General features: G+C 39.9%; 1 protein-coding gene across 2 annotated transcripts in view; it reads left to right on the top strand.

The window, feature by feature from the left end:
- TIAM1 (T-cell lymphoma invasion and metastasis 1) overlaps positions 1-22,201 on the top strand; it is a 180,944-nt gene that overhangs the window by 52,271 nt on the left and 106,472 nt on the right. Inside the window, exons 5-8 of one of the 2 annotated variants that reach the window (XM_006862525.1) lie at positions 5,253-5,477; positions 7,371-7,556; positions 16,827-16,973; positions 21,089-21,163. In XM_006862525.1, coding sequence (XP_006862587.1) covers positions 5,253-5,477; positions 7,371-7,556; positions 16,827-16,973; positions 21,089-21,163 — 633 coding nt within the window. The remainder of the gene's footprint in view (positions 1-5,252; positions 5,478-7,370; positions 7,557-16,826; positions 16,974-21,088; positions 21,164-22,201) is intronic. The other variant, XM_006862526.1, reaches the window with a different exon arrangement.

Raw genomic sequence — 22,201 nt, 5'->3', positions numbered from 1 at the left:
GATTTATAGGTTTTATGTAAGTTTTCTTTGCTACGTATATTTTTTCTCTTTTTTCCCTTGGTTCTTTGTCTTTTCCTGTTTACTTTGTTCCTTGTGTTCTATGCTGGAGGCTTCCATCAAATGTCTGATTAGTCTTGACTCTCTGATCAAATTGAAGTGCAAGAGAACCAAAAACCACTTGGCTATTGGACTGGGCAAAGGGTCAGTTTTCTATATAGCATCAGCAGGTCTTTGATGAAGGACTTTGTGTGACAGTATTTGTTTTGTTTTTCTCTCTGAGCCCACTCAACTATGCCAGTTGCTCATTGGACAGGCTCATATGTAGTCTCCAGTTTGGGGCACTGTACCTAGCTCTGCCTTCTGTGGCATCTTGTTGTCAGGATCCTCCCTTCTTTCTTTAGAAAACTAACCTTGGGTGGGTGAGTCAGTGATGGGGGAGGCAGGAGGGGATGTAGTTTGATGAACCTTCTCATGAATACAGGAAACCTCCTATTCAGTTCTCTTTATTGATACCAAAAATAATATCCTCTTTCAGGCTGATGGAGTCCTGGTGTAGTACTGTAGGATAAGCACTGGATTGCTAACCATAGGCCTGGCGGTTCAAACCTACCAGCCATTCCTCGGATAGCATGGGTCACTGTGAGTCGGAAATAACTTGACGGCACTTAACAACAGCAGTAATTCAGGATGGTACAAATAAAATAAAAAATATGATAAATGAAGAACCAGTGAGGAAATGAGACTTTCAAGAATTCGTTTCATTCCCATCTAGCCTCTGAAAAACAGATCACTTTTTTCCTGTTCCTTGAAAATGTGGAAAAAAAAGTTGGACCTATTTTACAATTATTCTTGTGCTTACATAAAACTCAAATTATCCAAACTTTTGGTTTCCTAGATCTGGCATGTATCCTCTAGTGTGTCTTTTGTTTAAAATGAATTTCTCTTTTCCTGCCACTCACATAAACCATTGATTATCTGAAATCACTGAGTATCCTCCATTCAGCCGGGATAATTGAAGCTAGATCTATTTAAATACATAATGAAACCTTGAGTTTCATCTTAAATATGCACTCAAAAGGGCTTTTATGCAAAATGCATTTCTTTCTGATTATATTCCTCTGTTGGCAAGAAGTTTGCTTATTCCCCTCACTGAATACCAGACAGTATGAGGGGGCTTCAAAAAGTTCTTGGAAAAAATGTCATTATCTCTTCATTCTGTTTTTCCATGAAGGTTTTGAGGCCTCTTTATATTTTATAGCACCCCTACATTGTGAAGAAAGAATCAGAGAATCCACCCTTTTTAGCTGTCTGCTGCTGTATGTTGAGGAAGGTGATGTACGGTAAGGAAGTGATGAGTGTCATTGGGTGCTCGGCTTCCTGTTTTGGTGACGGTTAGATTCTGATAAAAGGTCCTGTTTGTTGTTAAGTGTCGTCGAGTCGGTTCCGACCCATAGTGACCCTGTATAGGGTTTCCAAGGAGTAGCTGGTGAGCTTGAACCTCTGACCTTGCAGTTCAAACGGCTTTGCAGTCTGGAGCATACCCAGCAACATACCTGATTGAATGTTCCTGGTTTAAGAAGGTGATGCAAGGTTAGTGTCTTAGAGCAGTTTTTTTCTAGTGCACCAGAATAGAAATCTTGGAGAGACCACCCTGGGAAACTTTGCATGAAATTAGTGATCAGCTTTCAACTGTTACTGCAAACTGTCATAAAATGTTTCTCCGGTTTTCTCTATTTATGTAGCTGTTTAACAAGCAGCCGGCCGACTGTGCCCGCCCTCTCATCCATACATGGCTCAGTGGATGCCACTGAAAAGGACAAACTTGGTTGAAAAGCTCATTTTGTGAATTGTGCTTCTTAGAGATTGATTTGTTCTAATGATGGAGAATGGCTGAGACTGCTGTTTTATTTAAACAGGACAGCGGGAGCGAAAATTCTCCCTAATGGAATTGCCATCAGAACACAGACAGGTATTAAAGGAATTTGGAGAGCCAAGCCATACTTAATGGTTAGAAGGGTTTGTGGCTAACTTTTCATAAAGCTGGGATCACACATTTCTACGTATGTTTCTCTAGATTTCACGGATTTGTATGGTAGATTCTTTTTCCCTCCCCCCACCTTCTCTTCCTTTCTATGAAATGCTTAAAACATTTCAGGATAGCTGCTTTGCTAGAGTTAAACACATACTTTTCCAAGGAGGTTTAACTTCATGAACTGGTAAACTGATGCCAGCTTCCTTCATTTCTACTTCCTCTATGGGAGGTAGGCATCAACTCTAATGTTTGAATGGAGTTTTACCCTTGGCTAAACTTGGCTGGAATCTTCATGTTGTTGTTAGCGCCGTCAAATCAGTTCCAACCCATAGTGACCCTATATAGGGTTTCTGAGGAGCAGCTGGTGAGCTTGAACTGTTGACTTTGCAATTCAAACTGACTTTGCAGTCCATAGGGGGATAGGGAAAAAGGGGGAAGCTCCCTTTTCATTAAATGAGGAAAGCAAAAGGCTGGTATTGTAAGAAGCCTATAGGATTTCTGGGTTAAAAATTCATTGCATTAAAATTTTTATTTCAAAACACTACCCTTTTTTTTTTTTTTTTTAAAGTTTTTCTTTACATTGGAGAGTATCAGTTTTACATCCATCGTACCGTATTTCGTTTCATTGCAATGATTACAATCCCCTCCATGCATCATCAAATAACCAAAGGATACACCTCACAGGCCCGACCCCCTGGTCATCAGTGCACAGCCCCTCTCCCTCTTTGAGTTCTATGTCCCCAACCACTCCATCTGTCTATGTCATCTTCTCTGTGTCCATCCCTGGTTTCAGGTAGTGTCACACTCTCTGTTCTTCTCACTTGATGATCCCAGGGACCTCTGCCCCTGGGCTGCAAAATCAATCACTCCCCTCCTTTTCTCAAAAAACATCTACCTCTACATTTCCTAACTTCACAGTCAGTCCTGATGGCAATTATTCACTATTGTACCACAAGAGTCTTATCCCTATTTTCGTTCGCCAGCCCAGTCCCAACAGAAATGATCCTTGCTGTAAAGATTTGTTCCCTTTTTTGAGTTACTACATCCATACATATAGGTAAAGTTCATCAAATTGTGAAAACACTACCCTTTTTTGCAATGAATTTCTTACATTGCTAGCATATCAGTCAGGATAAGTTGATTATGCTGCAGTAAGAAAACAAACAACTGAACTGATTCAGTTTATCATGAGTAGAACTGTGCTCCACAGGGTTTTAAGTGGCTGTGATCTTTTAGAAGTGGAATGCCAGACCTTTCTTCCTAGGTGCATCTCAATGACAGAAACCTTTCAATTAACAACCAAGGGCATTAACCATCTGCACCACACCAAGATTGCTGTGTCTCAACATGTCGTCTCTTTCCTGTTGCATCTGACAGAGGTTGGCTGTCAAACTATACTTGTCCTGGTTACTTAGGGACTAGGCTGACAGAGTTCCAGCGTGACTCGTGCTTTTTTCCCCCAGCAATTTATTCACAGTTTGATTCATGACATGGACTGCAATCCCACTTCCTCCCTGTGTTCACCTTTTCCATTCCATTTCTATGACTGCCAGCAAAGAGATAAGAATGGGGTGAGGCATACTTTTATTAATCACATACATGTCACTTCACTCATGCTTCATTGGCCAAAGCCATGTGACTTGACCACTTTTCACTTTGAAGTGGACAGAAAAGTTCTAACCGCCCTTGTTCATAAAACTCAAACATTTTATGAAGTGGAAATATTTCAAATGATTAATCAGACCACATGAGTGGCCCTGAAGCTAGGCTTGTAGGCATTGTTGAGAACTCAGATATTAGGAGCAATATGGCATATTTTAAAATAAAATGGAAAGAAAAGAAATCCATTAGTGGAGATCAAGATTTTTAGAAAATAACTGTGTGTTATCATCCTTTTTTCTGGGCTTTAGTTTCTCCATCTGTGGAACTAAATGTTTTCATTTGAAAATTTATATGTGGGGACTTCCAAAAGTTTGTGAAAGAATGGGATCAAAAGATACTGGAACTTTTCCATGAACTTAATGAAGCTCCCTTGTATTTAGCAGAGCTTGCCATTACAAAGTTTAGCCTCTTTTTGACATTCTTATTGTTTTGAAGTGTTATTGTGATTTGAGTAAAACTTTACATTGCAAATTGGTTTTCCATTCAACAGTGTATTCACAGTTGGATTCAAGACATGGACTGCAATTCCCACAATTGAATAGCACTTTTCCCACTTCCTCCCTGTGTTCAACTTTTCTGTTCTTCCTTTCCTTCTCCTTCCTGTCTTATGAACTTTCTCCCTGGGCAAATGTTGCCATTTTGATCTCTATGGTTGATTGTTCTAGGGAGTGTGTTACCTCCCTGATGATTTATAAGTTCACCTTATAAATCTGTGTGTCGTGCAGCTAGAAGTTGAGCCATGGGGTGAGTTCAGTTCCAGGCCTGAAGGGTGTCTAAGGTTCATACTCTTGGAAGTTTTACCAGTCGCCAGTCCTTTGTTCAGTCATTATACTGAGCCTTTAGGCTTTTTCCCCTACTCTGTGAGTTTTAGGGTATGGGGAATGGAGGATTGTCATTGAGGGAGAGATGGTTGGGGAGTGTCTTGGTTAAAGCATCTTTGGGCCTGGGTCACCCACAGATGATTGATGTGACAGGTGGTCTGTATGGGAGACATCCTCACTTCCTTTTGCTACCTCTTTGAGAATGTCATTTGAATCTCCCCTGCCTCCAATCCCATGTGTTGCCAACCAGCATAGAGTGGTGTGCTGGAAGGGTCCCATTAGTAGAGTCTTTTTTAAAAGCTATCATTCAGTTGAATTAAAAAAACAAACAACAACTGACAAGACACATTCAAAGGAAAAACAACAACAATGTATTTTTGCACATGAAAAATGTCAGTATCTACTTTAGTATTGTACTTGTTGACCAAACCATTTCTTCAGATTGGCTGCCTCTGGTCTTAAAGCCCAGTGCTCCCTAATTGACTGAGTTCAAACAAAATTATTAATAGCAACATACTACATATTAACCACCTCACCAACAATCAAGTCTCTGTGGAACTTGTCATTCTTAGCAAATGTAAGATGGCCTGCATGCTCCCAGATGACTATTGTTTCTGGCTGTCATGAACTACTTACTACTTTCCAACCCAGGGACATCCTAACTGGAAATCCATTGGTGGTCTGTGTTACCTTCCTAAGAGGTGGCTGTTTCTCCTTCCCCTGCCTCCCCCCTGCAGACCACCAGCCAGACGGAGCTGGAGAACTGGATCACTGCAATCCACTCGGCCTGTGCAGCTGCCGTCGCCCGACACCACCACAAAGAAGACACGCTCCGACTCCTCAAGTCCGAGATAAAAAAACTGGAGCAAAAGATTGATATGGATGAAAAGATGAAGAAAATGGGTGAGATGCAATTGTCTTCGGTCACTGATTCGAAAAAGAAGAAAACTATATTAGATCAGGTAAGTTGCTCTTCTGTTTTCAGGTCTCTCAAGTTTTTCTGCTGCCTTGGAGTTGCAAAACATCCCCCACTGGTTAGCTCCTTGTCAGCCTGTCATCCCAACTGCTAGTCTTTATTGTGACTGTCAGCTTCCCTCACCCATTGTTCACAGTTGATTGTTATGAGCTTAAGGGAACAATATTATATTGAATGGAAGACAGAAATTTAATAGAGGAGCTGTCCTGCTCCCCTCAGCAGCATACTTTTTTAGAAAGTCTGCCATTTCATTCCCTACACTACCAGCCTGACTTGGAGCTGAACTGTGGTGGCAGTTCATATCTGACTCCTAATTAAATTTTGAGAGTGGTTTCTCTCAGAGGCAGAACACAGTTTAAAAATGTTTATATAATGGCTGGATACCATTTCCTGCAATAAAGGAAAGAATTTGCATAATAAACAGGACATTTTTGCCCACTATTCATTTGTTTTTATATCAATGATAGCCATCTAATAATGTTTTGATACTTTATTCTAATGTTTAGGAAGCAGTTAAGTGAAGAAATGATTCTATACTAATTTGAACAAGAGATTGTGTTGGGCTAGCATGGATTCGCCCACATTTCTTTCCTTCTGTTTCCTATATTTTTCTGTTTTGTTTTAATTGCAGTAAAATGTATGTAACATAAAATCTGTGGTTTTAACCAGTTTTAAATCTTTAAGTCTGTGACATTATTTATATTCTCAGTGTTGTACAACCACCACCACTATTTATTCCTTAAACTTTTCATCACACCATCCAGAAGCCTTGCTCTCATTAAAATTTAGCTTCCTATGCTTTCCCTCTCTTTAGCCCCGAACATAGTAACCACTTGTCTACTTTTTACCTATTGATATACCTATTCTAAATATTTTATATATGTGAGAGCTGTGTTTTCTTTTGTGTCTGGTTTATTTCACTCATCACAGTGTTTTGAAAGTTCATTCGTATTGTAGCATTTATTAGAGTTTCATTCTTTTTTTACAGTTAAAGAATATCCAGTTGTATGTATGCGCCATATTTTGTTTTCCCATTCATCTGTTGATGGACACTTTGATTGTTTTCACCTTTACCTATTGTGAATAGTGCTGCGATGCACTTTGGTGTACCTGGCATTGTATTTTAAGTCCAAGTACTAAGGTGTAGCTATTAACTGTTAATCATGATCTGTGTCATTGTCAACTTCCTGAGACCTTGCTTCTTGCCTGATCTTTACATTGTCTTAGTTAGACTGATCACATCAGCATTAGGAAGTAGGCATTCTTCTCCTACTTTTCAAAAATGAGGACATGGCTTAGATGTGTCTTTTGATGGGAACTATGTTTTTTAAAGTGTGGTTTCCCACCATCTAGCATTTTTTGCTGTCCATCTTGACCCATGTACCACCCACCCGTTCCCAAAAGTCTGTTTGCCTCTGTACCTCAGGTAGCCTCATTTTGCTTTCTTTCTTGGTCCACCTGTGAAAAGCTGCTTCTATAGTTCTCCAATCTTAGTCTCTACATTTCTGACATGTTTAACTTCTTCTGCCTTGGGTTTGTGGACCAGAGCTTGGAGCTGATGGACCTATAATGCCTCCAGACATAAAATCTATAATAAGAAGGCACTGAGCAACTATTAACATAGTTTCTATTGATCATGCAGAAGTTATGAGTACACGTCTTTGCAGAGGGGAAAAAAAGCTATGAAAGCAGTAATATCCATGTGCTCTGTGCCTGTGAAACTTAGGGTACCTGTTGTTGATTCCTTTTGTACTGCAATTAATAACTTTACAATATATTCATGTGTAAGGTTTGTTCCACATAAAGTTAACATACGTTTTTCCATTTTCTCACCTCTTCTCTTCCCCTCTACCGCCCCCCTCCCTTCTTACCACTATAGATCTTTGTTTGGGAGCAAAATCTTGAACAGTTCCAGATGGACTTGTTTCGGTACCGCTGTTATTTAGCGAGCCTCCAAGGTGGAGAACTGCCAAATCCCAAGAGGCTACTTGCTTTTGCAAGTCGACCGACGAAAGTGGCAATGGGCCGCCTTGGAATCTTCTCTGTGTCATCTTTTCATGCCCTGGTGAGTAGAAACAGTGATATACTTTTGAAAACTATGTATCTTGACAGGAACTCTCCAAGTGTTTCACTCATTTTCCACTGCGTGTGGATTTCTGACCCATCCATCCTTTTCAGTAGATGCAAATCTTCATTTGAACCTATTCTGAAATTTATTAATTAAGCCTTTCTTGACGGAGCCTAAATGACTGGGCCAGGGAAATGTGAAAGATAGTCTTAAGTGATGATTGCATCTAGTCCTTATTGGTAACTCTTTGTTATCTCTAGACAGTGTCCTGCTTTGAACCCAAATATATATATATATATTTTTATTAATTGTATGAAAATGGTGAGTTGAGAACTCTTGAGCTCATACAAAAATGTGTTTTTTATTGATCTCTATCTTTTTAGGGTCCTGGTGTGGCACTGTAGGATCAGCACTAGGCTGCTAACCACAAGTTTGGTAGTTCAAACCTACCGGTAGTTCCTGGGAAACCCTACACAGTGTTGCTATAAGTCAGAACTGACCCGATGTCACTTACACCACACCGTCTTTGTGTTGGACTCCTGGTGTGGCGCTGTAGGAGAAATACTGAACTGCTTACCACAAGGTTGGTGGTTCAAACCCACCAGTTGTTTCTCAGAAACCCTATATAGAATTGCTTTGAGTCAGAACCAACTCAATAAGACTTAACAACAACAACAACAACAATCTTTTGTTTTACATAACACACACCATATATAGAACACAAATCACTTCAGCTTGTTCCATTTTCACTTTTTATCATTATCTTAATGAGCATCAGGTTTTTAAAATGTTTCTCTTGTGTCCACTCGGATTTGTGGCAGCCCTACATGTGCTTCGTAGCGTTTTCAGTGACAGGGATTTTGAAAGTTAGAACTTTCTTCGAAGGCACCTCTATAATCCTTTGATTAGCAGCTGAGTGCATTAACAGTTTGCACCAACCAGGGACTCTTATGACGATAAATACTTAATATATAAAATGACCATAAAAATCTGATATATTGCTGCTGCATGCCATCAAGTTGGTTTCAACTCAGTGACCTTCTATAGGTGTCCTGAAGCTTAAATCTTTATGGAAGCCGGAATCCTCATCGTTCTCCTGGGGTTTCTCCCATGATGGATTTGAACTGCTAACTTTGTGGTTAGTAGTCCAATGCATAACTCCCTACTCTGCTACCCTACCAAGGCTCCTTCTTGATGTATTGTTGTTGGTAAGTGTCATCGAGTCTGTTTTGACTCATAGTGACCCAGTATAGCATTTTTCTGAGGAGCGGCTGATGGGTTTGAACTGCCGACTTTGCAGTTCAAACAGACCTTGTGGTTCATTGCTTTACCATGCAGCACCGCACCAAGCTTCCACGATTCACCAGCCAAGCGTATTTTGGCTCGGGGAAGGGAATTTCCATCTGACCTCCACAGCAGCAGATTGTACAGTTGTATTGTGTATTTGCAATCTGTAATTTCATGTACTTGTTCATTTGCAAGCAGCTTTATATACTTTAAACTTCTTTCTTCTTAAAAATTGCTATCTGAGTAGCTTACCCAAGTCAACACCCACCTAAAATGTACTGCACCTTAGCACATTTGCTGTGGAATTAAATGTTAAGTCTCAGGTTCCAGAAATGGCTTTGGAAAACCTTAGCAGTGCTACTCTTGTCTTGCTGTTTCAGCTGTACCCTTCAATTGAATTCAGGGCTGTAATTCAGTCAGAGGCGTTTGTATTCTTTATAAATAGATTAGCGTCATCATTCAGATAATTAGGGGTAGATTTACATTTTTAAAGAAGTCTTAAACCAATTTCTGGAGTTATTAAAACTGGCATCCTGATTTGTTCTGCTAATTACAGCTCAGCTCTTGGTCTCCCTGGCTACCACCTCTCCATATAGCTATTAAGTTCTGTTGTTTTTTTTGGGGGGGGGAGAGTGGTTCAGTAAAGTGGTGGAGTGAATACATCTTGCAAGCAATTTTCAATTTGTGGTTCTAGATTTGTTTCTTTCAGACTCTAGGCACCATTTTTATTTACCTACCTAAATCTTAGTTTGCCAATGCTGCAGAAGTTTGGGATAAAAACTCTTATTTTTCCCCATTGTTACAATGCTATAAATTAAGGGAGCATTTCTATTAAGAAAGTTTTGTGATACCAATGTAATAATAAATCCTACACATCCAAATACCTTCCTTCTTTTACTGTGGCTTGATAGAGTTTGGAAAAAATAATTTTGCTTTAAACCTAAAATGTTCATACTTTAATTATTTTCTTCAAAACTATTAGAGCTAACCTCTCTGAGAAGGGGGGAGTTAGAAACCAGTATATCTCTTTTCCTTCTAATTTACTCTACCTCAATATCATGTGATTTTCTATTAACCCTAACCAACTTTAGTGTTTACTTTGGTGTATGTATATGTAGTCAGAGATACATGTTTTCAACAATGTTGCAAAAATATATATATATTACAATGTATATATCAATAACATTGGTTACATTCATCTGGTTGTGTTTCTATTCTTGCTATTCTTTTCTACAGTATTCCACTGTCACTATCTTAAACTCCTCTAAGGTTCCCATCCAACCTTTCCTGTTGCCATTGTCAATTGGATCTTTAAAAAAATGAAAAAAGGCCAGGCCAGGAAATCTGCCATTTTAAGAAAACAATTACCAAACTATTGTTGTTAGTTGCCATCCAGTCAGTACTGACCCAATACACAACAGAATGAAACACTGCCCAGTCCTGGGCCAACCTCACAATTGTTGTCATACTTGAACCCACTGATGCTGACACTTTGCCAATCCATCTCGCTGAGGTCTTCCTCTTTTTCTCTGACCTTACCAAACATATCCTTCTCTGGCGACATTGTTGTTGTTGTTAAGTATGAGTCAATTCTGACCCATAATGGCCCTGTATAGGGTTTCCAAGGAGCAGCTAATGAACTTGAACTACTGACCTCACAGGTCAAATGACTTTGCAGTCTGATACATTAGCCCACAGCGCCATAGTAGGACTCCAGCGCCATTAGTATATGTCAATTAAAAGTCAATTTACAAATCCTGTCTTTTATAAATAAAATTACATTATACTTGGTTAGGTCAAATCTCCTATTAATAACATACTATTTGACATGGACCTCCAAAAGATCAAACAATCTGTGTTGGCAGAAGTACAGCTAGAATCCACCTTAGAAAGTTAGGATGTCCAGACTGCTCTCATACTTTAGACATATTAGTAGAAGGGACCAGTCCCTGGAGAAGGACATCATGCTTGGTAAAGTGTGAAGGGTCAGTGAAGAAGAAAGAGGAAGTCCTCCAATGAGATGGATTGATATAGTAGCAGCACCAGTGGGCTCATGTGTGACAACGATTGTTGTCCTAGGACCAGGCAGGGTTTTGTTCTGTAGTGCATAATGTCTCTATGAATCCACATCGACTCAACAGCACCTAACAAAAACAAAAAACAAAATTTGTTTTTGCTAATTAGGAAAAGCACTGGACTTGTTAACCACAAGACTGGAAGTTCAAACCCACCAGCTTCTTCTTGGAAACCCTATGCAGAGTAGCTATAAATAGGAACCATCTTGATAGCACTTAACACCAACAAAAACAATTTGTATAAAGACACAAAAGCATGAACTATTAAGTTTCTTAAGGATCTTTTTTTTTTTCTTCTTAAGGATCTTATCAGAAGAAAATTAATAAAAGAATTTAAAATATCAGGGGAACTATCTAACCAGATTAAGATAAGGATGGGAAAGTTAGTAACTCTTAGTTGCTGGTTTTTTGTTTTTTTTTCCTGTGAGTGTTTTTTTTTTTTTTTTTTAAGTATTTAATTTCAAATGTTCAGCTCTCTGTTCCCTTGTCCTCTTTTTGCTAGCTGCATAACAATGCAAAGTTGAACATTTGTTTGTCCTTGCAAAGTTGTAGTGAGTGTTTCTGTGTGGAGTTTCACTTCAGACAGAACAAATTGGGATAGTCTTTTGGGCGTCAGTTCCGTTTGCTGCTTCAGCTGCCTTGGAGGATCCTGGGCAGGGGATTTTACAGTCTGATTTATTGAGTGCTTATTTTTTTCCCCCTCTCCTTGTCATTTGACCCTGGGACAACTTTTTCCCATGGGGTTGAAACATTTCCTCAATTTAGCCTTTGTCCAGAATTTGTTTTCTCCTTTAAGTGGGGGCAGGGTGGGGTGGAGGTGTGAGGGTAGCAGGGTTAGGGGAGGAGATTTGAGCTACAATTTAAGTACCATTCACTAGGAGAGTTCCCATAATGCTGAGTGATTTGTGGTAATTAACTGAAGAGTTCCCGCTGTCCTCTTTGAAAGAAGGTTATCATTGTTCTTGTTTGCACAGATGAGCAGAATGATAGAGTAGTCAGGTTCCTGCCACAAAGGGAGCCATTGTCTGGGCAAAAATGATCATTGAGAAACTCTAGGACTCATGTCCAGTTTGTTCGCCTGCCAGTCTTTCTTCTAAATCCTTTTACTCATTTACAGTTATTATTGTCTTGGAGTCATGGTTTCTTTCACAGTTTAGCAAGCCCTAAACAGTTTAGAATAGTTAAGATCAGAATTTGAATAAATTGCCCATTTGTGAAATAGACTTAAGTTCTTTGGTCAGCTGATAACAAAATAGTTGTGGTTCCTTGAATTTCTCTTTCAGATAACTTTTTTTTTTTTTAATGATTGTAATGTATAGTTACTGTTTAATGGTTGAAACCATGTTATGGAGAATCTCTGCTTTTGCTTTTTGGTGTTTGCTTATTTATTCATTCAGTCAGTCAATAAACATGTGTGAGTATATACTTAGCATATGTCGGCTATAACCTAGTGGTTATGGTTACAGTGGTTAGCAACACAGAATTCCTACCTCTAGGAACTTATTTATTCCTGTGCAAAAGATGGACAGTAAACAAGTAAGCAATTAGATACACAAAATAAATACAGATGTTAATGTGTAAACAGGCTAATACAGGGGCCTTCAAAAAGTTAATGGAGATATAGAATTAAAAGATAATGGAGTTTTCCATGAATTTTTTGGAGCCCTCCTTGAACATATAGACACAAATGTGTATATAAAGCTGACTGTATGTGCTGGCACTGTGGACTAAGCATTAGGCTATTAATTGAAAGGTCTGTGGTTCAAACCCATTCCATGGGAGAATGATGTAGCACTCTGCTTCTGTTAAAGATTACAGCCTTGGAAACTGTGTGGGGCAGTTTTAGTCCTGGTGTGATGCTGTAGGATAAGCACTGAACCACAAGGTCGATTGTTCAAACTCACCAGCTGCACCTTGGAAACCCTATACAGGGTCGCTATGAGTCGGAATCGACTCGATGGCTCTTAACAACATAGTGTTGTTATGAGTTGGCATCAACTCCATGGCAGTGGGTTTGGGTTTGTTTATTTTTCTCAGGGAATATGTGGTTGAACACCAGGACTCCTGGTGTTTCCACCTGGTCCTGGTGTGGCACTGTGGGTTAATGCACCACACCATATCAAGCTCACCAACTCCTCCACAGAAACTTCACAAATAACAGAGTGACTGAATGCTACAAATTTCATGAAGGAGCCCAGAGGTCAATTCCCTAAGAATACACCTTACAACAGTTACTGCCTGCCTGCTGGTGGGGGCTTGTATGTTGCTAAGGTACTGAGCAGGTTCCAGCAGAGCTTCCAGACTTAGATGAACGAGGATGAAAAGTCTGGCGATCCTCTGAAAATCTACCAGTTAAGACCCTATAGATCACATTGGTCATATCTGCAACCCGTTAGGGCATGGTGCAGGACTGGGCAGCATTGCATTCCATTATTCATGGGGTCAGATAACGTCAGTCCACAACTTGGATGTATATATGTCTCTGTTTAGCCATCTACTTATTTATTTATCAAGACATATATAAAATATGAGACCAAATGGGCTTCCCCCCCTCTAAGATTTTGATATTCAACATTATTTAGTCAGTGTTCTCAATCTCAGTTTATGATGGTAGGCTGAACTGTTCTTGACACCGTCATTGAAGGATGTGTGTATGTTTCAGCACGTTATAATTTATTCCTTTTATAATCTTTATTGTCCTTTAACTTAGAAAGTGGTGAAAATAAGAGAGCATGGCTACATCTTTAGTATTGCCTTTTGTTTTGCCTTTTCTATCCCTATAATACTTTGAGTATAATAGTAGATTAAAGAGCTTTTGCTTATAAAAATTCCCACCAGTGTCTGGTGTGCCACATTATTATTTGCCCTGATCAGGATTTTCTTAGGTGTTAAGCTGAGAAAATCCAAAGCCTCTTTGGTTGCTCATCTAACTTTTTTCGTATGGGATCCCAAATCTCTACTCCCTTCCCCAGCCCTATGCTTGCAAAGACACTGTTTTAATTCCCGTTTTTAATGTTACGTAGGGGTCCTTGCCAACCTGCTCATGGTGCCCCATGTATTTACACTGTCAATATTGAAAACCCCAGCTAGGAATGCCTTCTAAGCAGAGTGCTGGCTGCTGAGGGCCCCTTCTGTTACTCAGTAGTGTTTCATCATCTAGACTGCCTGCCATTTGGCATCTATCATGGTGGGAGTTACCTGGGTGGGAATCCATGACAAGTAATTCCCAGACATTTACCTGAAGCAACAAAGTATGGGTGGGGGAATTTCAGTTCAAGCCAGACTTGCGACATCTCCTGCCACTCCCTGGTTTGAAAGGAGAGCCCGTGGGTGGTCTGTTGAAGCCTCTTGGCAGAAGTTACCATTCAGCTCCTGGGACTTTGCTCACAAGCTGTAGAATAAAGTTCAAGCCTTTATCTTTGGGGAGGGGACTTCATGGAGAGTCAGCATCCACTTCATCAGTTATTACAGTGGGAGATTCAAATTTGGGATATTCCCATCAGATAGTTTTCTCTGGGTGATTGCTACTGTTCACTTCGGTTAAGTCAGCTCTGGATATATGACAACCCCAAGTACAATGGAATGAGACACTGCCTGGTCTTTGCCAGCCCCATGATTGGTTGATGATTGGACCATTGAGATCCATATGGTTTTCAATGACTGATTCTCTTAAAAAAAAATCAAAAAAACCTTTTTAATGTGGTGCAGGTGAAAGCTTATAGAGGAAATCAGTTTTCCTTTCAAATTCATACACATTTTATTTCATGGCATTGATTGCGATGTCCACAATGTAACATCACTTCTCTGTTTCACATTTCCATTCCTCCTTCTTTCCATTCATCTTCTATCATACTGCTTCCTGCCGTCTGAACTTTGTCTCTGCCCTTTGAATCTTAAATGGAGTGCATACTTTCCTGATGTTATTGTTCATCTCATAGACAGTTCTATTTGTTTGGATGAAAGGGGAGCCACAGGGATGAGTTCATTTTCAGGCCTCAAAGGTGACTAAGGGCCATACACTTTTGGGGATTCTACCAATCTCTCTCCCTCTTTTTTTTTCCTCCACCAATCTCTTTTGAGCCTGGTCTTTTTTTTTTTTCCATTATTTTGAGTTTCATTCCAAATTTTTTCTCCACTTTATTCAGGTCCTTCTATTGTGATCCCTTTCTGAGTGGTCAGTTGTGGTAGTTGGGGGACCATCTATCTTATCTAGTTATTTTATCTCAGAGTCTTGGAAGATCAGATTCATGTGGTCCATTTGCCCTTTGGACTAAGTTTTAAAGTGTATCTTCCATGTGTCTTTGGATTTCTTCCATCTTCTTTGCTCCAGACAGGGATAGACCAATAGTTGCACCTTAGATGGCTGTTCACAAGCTTTTAAGACGTAGTCGCTATTCAACCAAAGTAGGGTAGGATCTAGAGCATTTTCTTTGTGGAAGTTTGTTGTGTTTCTTTGTGGAAGCTGACTTTTGGAAATATATTTTCAGGCCTTTTTTCCTAATCTAGCTTAATCTGGAAGCACCACTGAAACTGTTCAGCAGCCTAGCAACACACAAGCCCCACTGACAAGAAGGTGATAGCTGTGCATGTGATTCATTGGCTGGGAATTGAATCTGGGTATCTAGCATAGAAGATGAGAGTTCTATCTTGGAACTACCTCTGGTGCTGTAGGATGAGCACTGGACTGCTAACTGTAAGGCTGGCGGTTCAAACCCACCATCCTCTCTTTGGAAACCCTATACAGGCTCACTAAGAGTCAGAACTGACTCGATAGCACTCAACCACCTCCACCACCAGCAAACACAGGATACGCAGGATTCTGAGGTGTCTTTTCCATTTTCAGGGACCCAATGCCCTTCTGTCTTATTGTTCTGTCCTTTTAAAGTCTTCTTTCCTAATATTGTAGACTGCTGTCATGTGGACCTTCCAGCCATCAGAAAAGAGGAACACTTTCTCTAATGGACAGTCCTAGACGTTGTAAATCCCTTCCACTTACATCCCATTGATCAGAATTTAGCCACAAAGCTCTCCTGCAAGGCAAATGAAGTCAACTTTGTGTAGCCCTTTGTTCTTCCATCTTTGGGTGGCTCCCGTGGGTGGTGCCAACAGCTAAACTACTAAAGTCAACTCCTAACTGATAGGTTGGTGGTTAAAATACACCCAAAGATTCCTTAGGAGAAGGGCCTGGTGATCTGCTTCTGAAAGATCATAACCAATAATAATCCTATGGAGCACAGTTGTACTGTGCATCATGTGGGTTGTCATGGGTTGGAATCAACAGTGGCTTTTTGTATGTGTGGGTGCACACCTATATATGGAATTTCTCTGGTGGAGGAAGAAGAGAGAACAGATATTGGGGGACAAGAAACAAATGTCCCAATAAGGAAAGGGATTATATGTAATTCTAAGAAAGCTAAATAGAAGAAGTTGGTAACTTCAGACTTAATATGGAGGCACAGGATCAAAAATTTGCTCTTTTTTTTTTTTTGCTTACGTTTGGGTACCATTATACCATTCTTCATCAGAATGCTGAAAATACTCTGCGGCATTTGATGGGAGAATCTCAGCAAATTAAGGATAGTTTTAGTTGATGTTGGACTTCCACCTAGTGACAGAAAGGATATCTAGTTCTTGGAAACAATATATGCATTTCATTACAATTTTATATATCATTGCCAATGGTTTCAAATAAACTTTTTAATACATGGTACATTTTTTTTAGAGTGATTTACCCTCAAAGTTCCAAAGTAGATGAGTCCTGGAATGAATTCTTTGGGTTGTGAGGCCAGTGTTGGCTGGGGTGATGGAGGAGGATGCTTAGGAGAGTGGGATTTAGTGAGGGTTGAGGAACAGGTAGGTGTCTTGGCACATTTTCCTATTGACACTCGTTTTTTGCCATTATTAGGTGGCTGCACGCACAGGTGAAACTGGAGTGAGAAGACGTACTCAGGCCATGTCCAGATCTGCAAGCAAGCGAAGGAGCAGGTTTTCTTCTCTTTGGGGTCTGGACACTACCTCCAAAAAGAAGCAGGGACGCCCCAGCATCAACCAGGTAGGTGCTTTGGTTATGTGCCGTGGTGTCGGTTCCGACTCATAGTGACCCGACTCATAATTTTAGGGAGCAGAAAGCCTCATCTTTCTTCCTTGGAACAGCAGGTAGTTTTGAACTGCTGACCTTGAGGTTTGCAGCCCGATTTGTGGTAGGTGCTAGAGGGGGTGAAAACCAAACCTACACAAATGACTTCTGCTGCCACTCCACTTAAGATTGGGTGTGCTGTGAGTGTGTTTCTTTACTGAAGCTTGTTGTTGTTGTTAGGTGCTGTCAAGTCAGAACTGACTCATAATGACCCTATGTACAACAGAACGAAACACTGCCCAGTGCTTGGCCAACCTCACTATTGTTGCCATGCTTGAGACCATTGATACTCCCACTTTGCCAATCCATCTCGCTGGGGGTCTTTCTCTTTTTCTCTGACCCTCCACCCTACCAAACATGATCTCCTTCTCCAATGACTGGTCCTTCCTGACAATATGGCCGAAATATGAGAGACAAAGTTTGGCCATCCTGACCTCCAAGGAGCCTCTCCGGTTGCACTTCTTCCAACACAGATCTCTTTGTTCTTTTGGTAGTCCGTGGTACTTACAATATTCTCCTCCAACCCCATAATTCAAAAGCATCAGTTCTCTATAGTCTTCCTTATTCACTGTCCAGTTTTTGCTTGTATATGAGGTTATTGAAAATACCATGGCTTGGGTCCAGTGCACCTTAGTCTTCAAACTGACATCTTTGCTCTTCAACACTTTAAAAAGGTCTTGTGCAGCAGATTTGCCTAATGCAATACTCCACTTAATTTTTTGACTGTTGCTTCTGTGAGTGTTGATAGTTGATCCACGAAGAATTAAGTCCTTGACAACTTCAATCTTTCCTCTGTTGTTAAGAATGTTGTTTACTGGTCCACTGGTGAGGATTTTAATTTTCTTTACATTGAGATGCATCCATACCAAAGGCTGGATTTTTTACAGAACGCTAAGCATATTGAAGCTTAGCATTATGTAAAATCTACCAGCTGACACAAAGAAGTTGATTATGCTAGACACTTTAGTAGATAATGTATAGCCATAACATTAATTAAACTCTACTATTAGTCTCTTACCATGTGCATATTCTCCAATCCTGGTTAATTACAGACCTCCTGAATGTGTGCAGTTCCTCCTGAGTCTTCAGAAAGATCAGGACTTGATGATAAAGCCAAATGGGTGCCTAAACACATTCTGGTAAGCTGCCTCTGGCGCTGGATCAAAGGCAGTCGCTAGGAAAATCTCTTTTTGTCCTTGACATGAAATGCGTGTTCCACAGCAATCTGAGAGCACTCACTGCTTTGGCCTTGGGTGCTAAGGCTGAGAGGGGATATCGGTCATCTTGAATGTGATCACTGGAGTACAGCAGTGCTCAGCGTCCTATGCTGTTTCCCTGTTCTTCAGTTTACCGCAAGGGTTCTTTTCTGACGGCTGAATGGTAAACTCACTTTCCATTGTTACAGAGAAATGAGTAGCACCAGAACTGCTTGTTCAGATTTGAAGGATTGAAGGAATGTAGATATTGGCCTTTATAAATGAAGGAGAACATTCCATTTGTGAGCTCCAGTGGCTAAGAAATTGAGCATTTTTGAGCACTATAACGACCAATTTGATTCATATTATTTGCTGCTTGTCTACTGACTTAATAATGGTTGGCTATTTGAACCCATCCTGTGAGTCTATGGAAGAAAGATCTGGTGATCTGTTTGTAAAGACTACAGACAGGATAGCCCTATGGAGCATAGTTCTACTCTGAAACACCCGAGGTTCACCATGAGTCAGAATCAACTTGGTATCAAACGAGTTTGCTATTTTGTTATTGTTGTTTGGGGTATGCCATATGAGAAGTTGAGTAATTGGCTTGGTAAAAGCCTCCCTCCTTATTTGTCCTGACACTTTCTGCAATCAGTTTGTTTAAGAATAATGTTTTTAAAAGAAATGAAGTTTATGTTCTGAGCCTTTTAGGTGACAGACATACTCATCATTTAAAGGAAGGCAAATGTCTAGCTTTTTTGGAACTTGAAGGTGAACAGAGGATAAAATGATAGCGCCCGAGAGAGTGTGATTGTGCAGTTTGTTCAGTGAACTTTGGGGAGAGTAGAATATCTAATTTGCTGCTATGAGTTTTGTTCCTGTGTAAATCTGAAGAAGAAACTGGAGGAAAATCAATCTTTCATCAACAAACTCACATAAGAGATTTGATGGCTCTTGATTAAACCTACAAAAGGCAGATATTAGCAATCAGGGTTTCTTCCTCCCTCCTCTGGGAAGTAGTTGTGGTGTTTTGGAGGTATGCTCTGTCATTGAAGATGACTCAGATCACCGCTGTAAATATATGTCAGGATTTACCGTCAGTAGCTGTCAAAATCCTTCGTTCACGTGGTTCTAGTTTATTGGAACCAGGCTGAGTTACAGTCCATTACTGCTGAAATTTTTGTTGTTGTTAGGTGTGGTTGAGTCTGTTCTGACTTACAGTGGTCCTGTGAGGAACTTTTTTTATGCCAAGGGCCATTTGGATATTCATAATATTTCATGTGCCATAAAAAATGATCAACTTGAAAATTAGCCTGCTATCTTTGGTCAAGCATTTAATTAACTCACCCCTAATATGAAGACTGGTGTCCTGGTGTGGTGCTGTGGGTTAATGCGCTAGACTGCAAAATCGTTTGAACTGCAGGGTTGGCGATTCAAGCTCACCAGCTGCTCCTTGGAATCCCTATACCGGGTTGCTATGTGTTGGAACCAACACGACAGCATTTAACAACAATAACAATGTGATGGCTAAGGAGCTTTGGTAGCATAGTGGATTATGAGCTAGACTGCTAACTGCAAGGTCAGTAGTTTGAATCTATCAGTCACTCCTTGGGAGAAAGAGGAGACTTTTTACTCCCATAAAGATTTACAGCCTTGGAGATCCTATACAGGGTCACTATGAATTGGAACTGATTCAGTGGTATACAACCACCACCAACCACTGCTACCAATGTGACAGCTGTATATAGGGTCTTCAAAGAGCAGCTTGTGAGTTTGAACTGCCAACCTTGTGGTTCACACCAACCATACAGACCATGCTTATCCTAGCACCACACAAGGAGTGAAATACATGTTACTGAATTTAAATACATTCAAGGTAGTTTTTATGACTGATACTTTGGGTTTTGTCCTTTTAATCAAAGGTTGATACAAGCAACTGTTGTAATTCTCTCTTGAAGTAAGACTTTAAAAAAAAAAAAAAAAGTTTGTTTTTGATTAGCCATAAACACACTGGTGGTGGTGTTTGTGGTGGAGGTGGTTGTGTGCTGACTCATACCAACCCTGTATAAGGTTTCCAAGACTGTAAATTTTTAAGGGAGCAGAAAACATCAGCTTTCTCCTGTGGAGAGGCTGGTCTATTTGAACTGCTGATCTTGCAGTTAAGTTCCCAGTTCTATAACCCACTATGCTACCTGGTCTTCCATGAACATGCTGTAGAAGTTAATTAGTTAATTTAATACTCTGAAATGGACAAACATGGCATGGAACGGTATCTCTCATTTACATTGGGAAAATACTTTTTCTTATGATGTAGATCCTGATAGTTTTGGACCTGAAGCATCAAATGCTTCACATCCATGTGTTTAACTTTTTGGATTTTATGATTTTAGTTCTATCTCCAAGTCTGTGAGGCTTATTACATTTCGATGAATAGATTTTGTTTTTAAATTTAAAAAAAAACTGTACTACGTTATGGTAAATATATATATATATACTAATATTCTTGGGACCAACTAAAAAGATATTAAATAGCAAATACCTGAGGTTGTATCAGATTATTTCATGGTAAATGTAGTTTGTTGCTTTTTGCTCATTTATTTGCTATAGATTCAGATGAATTGGTAGGGTAGAGGGTGTCAAAGACTGTAGGAGGTGAGCTAAGTGGAAGAATATCTTTTGTGGTTTGTTACCATGAATTATGGTCACCTGCTTGCTTTAGGATTTGATGTGGGAGTATCTGAAAAGTTCTGTACTTGAGCACCTCCCATCCCATCTCCATGCTTCATTTGTCCTCTTGTCCAGATTTCTTTTTTAAAGATTCTTTTATATTTGCAGGTATTCGGGGAGGGAGCTGACTCTGTGAAGAAATCTTTAGAGGGAATTTTTGATGACACTGTTCCAGATGGCAAGGTAAAAATAAACACATGTTCCTTTTCTAAAAGCACCACAGGTGCAACAATATATACAAATGAAGTGGTTTCTTGAGATACTAGAATTACATAGACTCTGTATTAAGAACCCAAATAATTGTTCTTCCTATGTTATGTGAAGGGTCAATGAGAGATGGAAAATTATTTAAGACTTGGTAGTAATAAGAACATTCTCCTGTTGGCATAACATTTTCAATAGCTATCATTTGATTGTGTATATTTCCAACTGGAATGTAAGAGAAAATTTGGATTCTAAGTAACAGGATATTTTAGACCATTGCCAATTTCTTTTTATACACAACTTCGATTCTCAAGAGGTCAGATCTTATTGACCTCCCTCTCTGCCCACACATGCTATTTTTCTTCCACTAATTTGAAGGCATTGTTCTGATAGTATGTTCTTTAAAAATGCATTTACCTCCCAAATCAAGTATTCCAGTAAAGATTCACCAACTTGGCTAAATCTTGCACTTGGATTTGATAGTGGTTTTCAAATTGCTGTGATTGGAAGCCCATAATGATTATTGATTTTTTTTCCCCCCTTGGCCATTTTTTTCTCCCCCAGTTTCTAAATAATGGGCTTCCCTAGTTTCAAAGACCCTAATACGGATCCCATTGACTCTTTCTTACGGGTATGTGTGACTCTGATATGATCCTCTGTTGCTTGGCCTCATGATTAATATTCTAGCATTCAGCTGTTGGTTGCTATGCAACCAAGCAGCTGTGGTTAGTCTGCAGTGGCTGAGCCACCTGTGAGATAGCATACCTCAGAGAGCAGAGTGCAGTGGGGGTTCAGGCTACTGGAGCAGGAGAGATGAACAGCCATGGGAAGTCATTCTCTCCCTTTCATACCCAAACTAGTCATGGATTAAAATCACTGTGGATACAAAACCAGCTACCATTGGAAATATGTATCTATCCTTGACATTCTCTTTGAGCATCTGTCCCTGATGAAATCAAATTGCTGTACATATGTGCAATCCATGTTTTTTCTTGTTAAGATAGTTATTTCTGAGGT

This window comes from Chrysochloris asiatica, unplaced genomic scaffold (genome assembly GCF_000296735.1).
Source record: "Chrysochloris asiatica unplaced genomic scaffold, ChrAsi1.0 scaffold00049, whole genome shotgun sequence".
Taxonomy (NCBI): domain Eukaryota; kingdom Metazoa; phylum Chordata; class Mammalia; order Afrosoricida; family Chrysochloridae; genus Chrysochloris; species Chrysochloris asiatica.
This window is presented reverse-complemented; position numbering and strand designations above follow the sequence as displayed.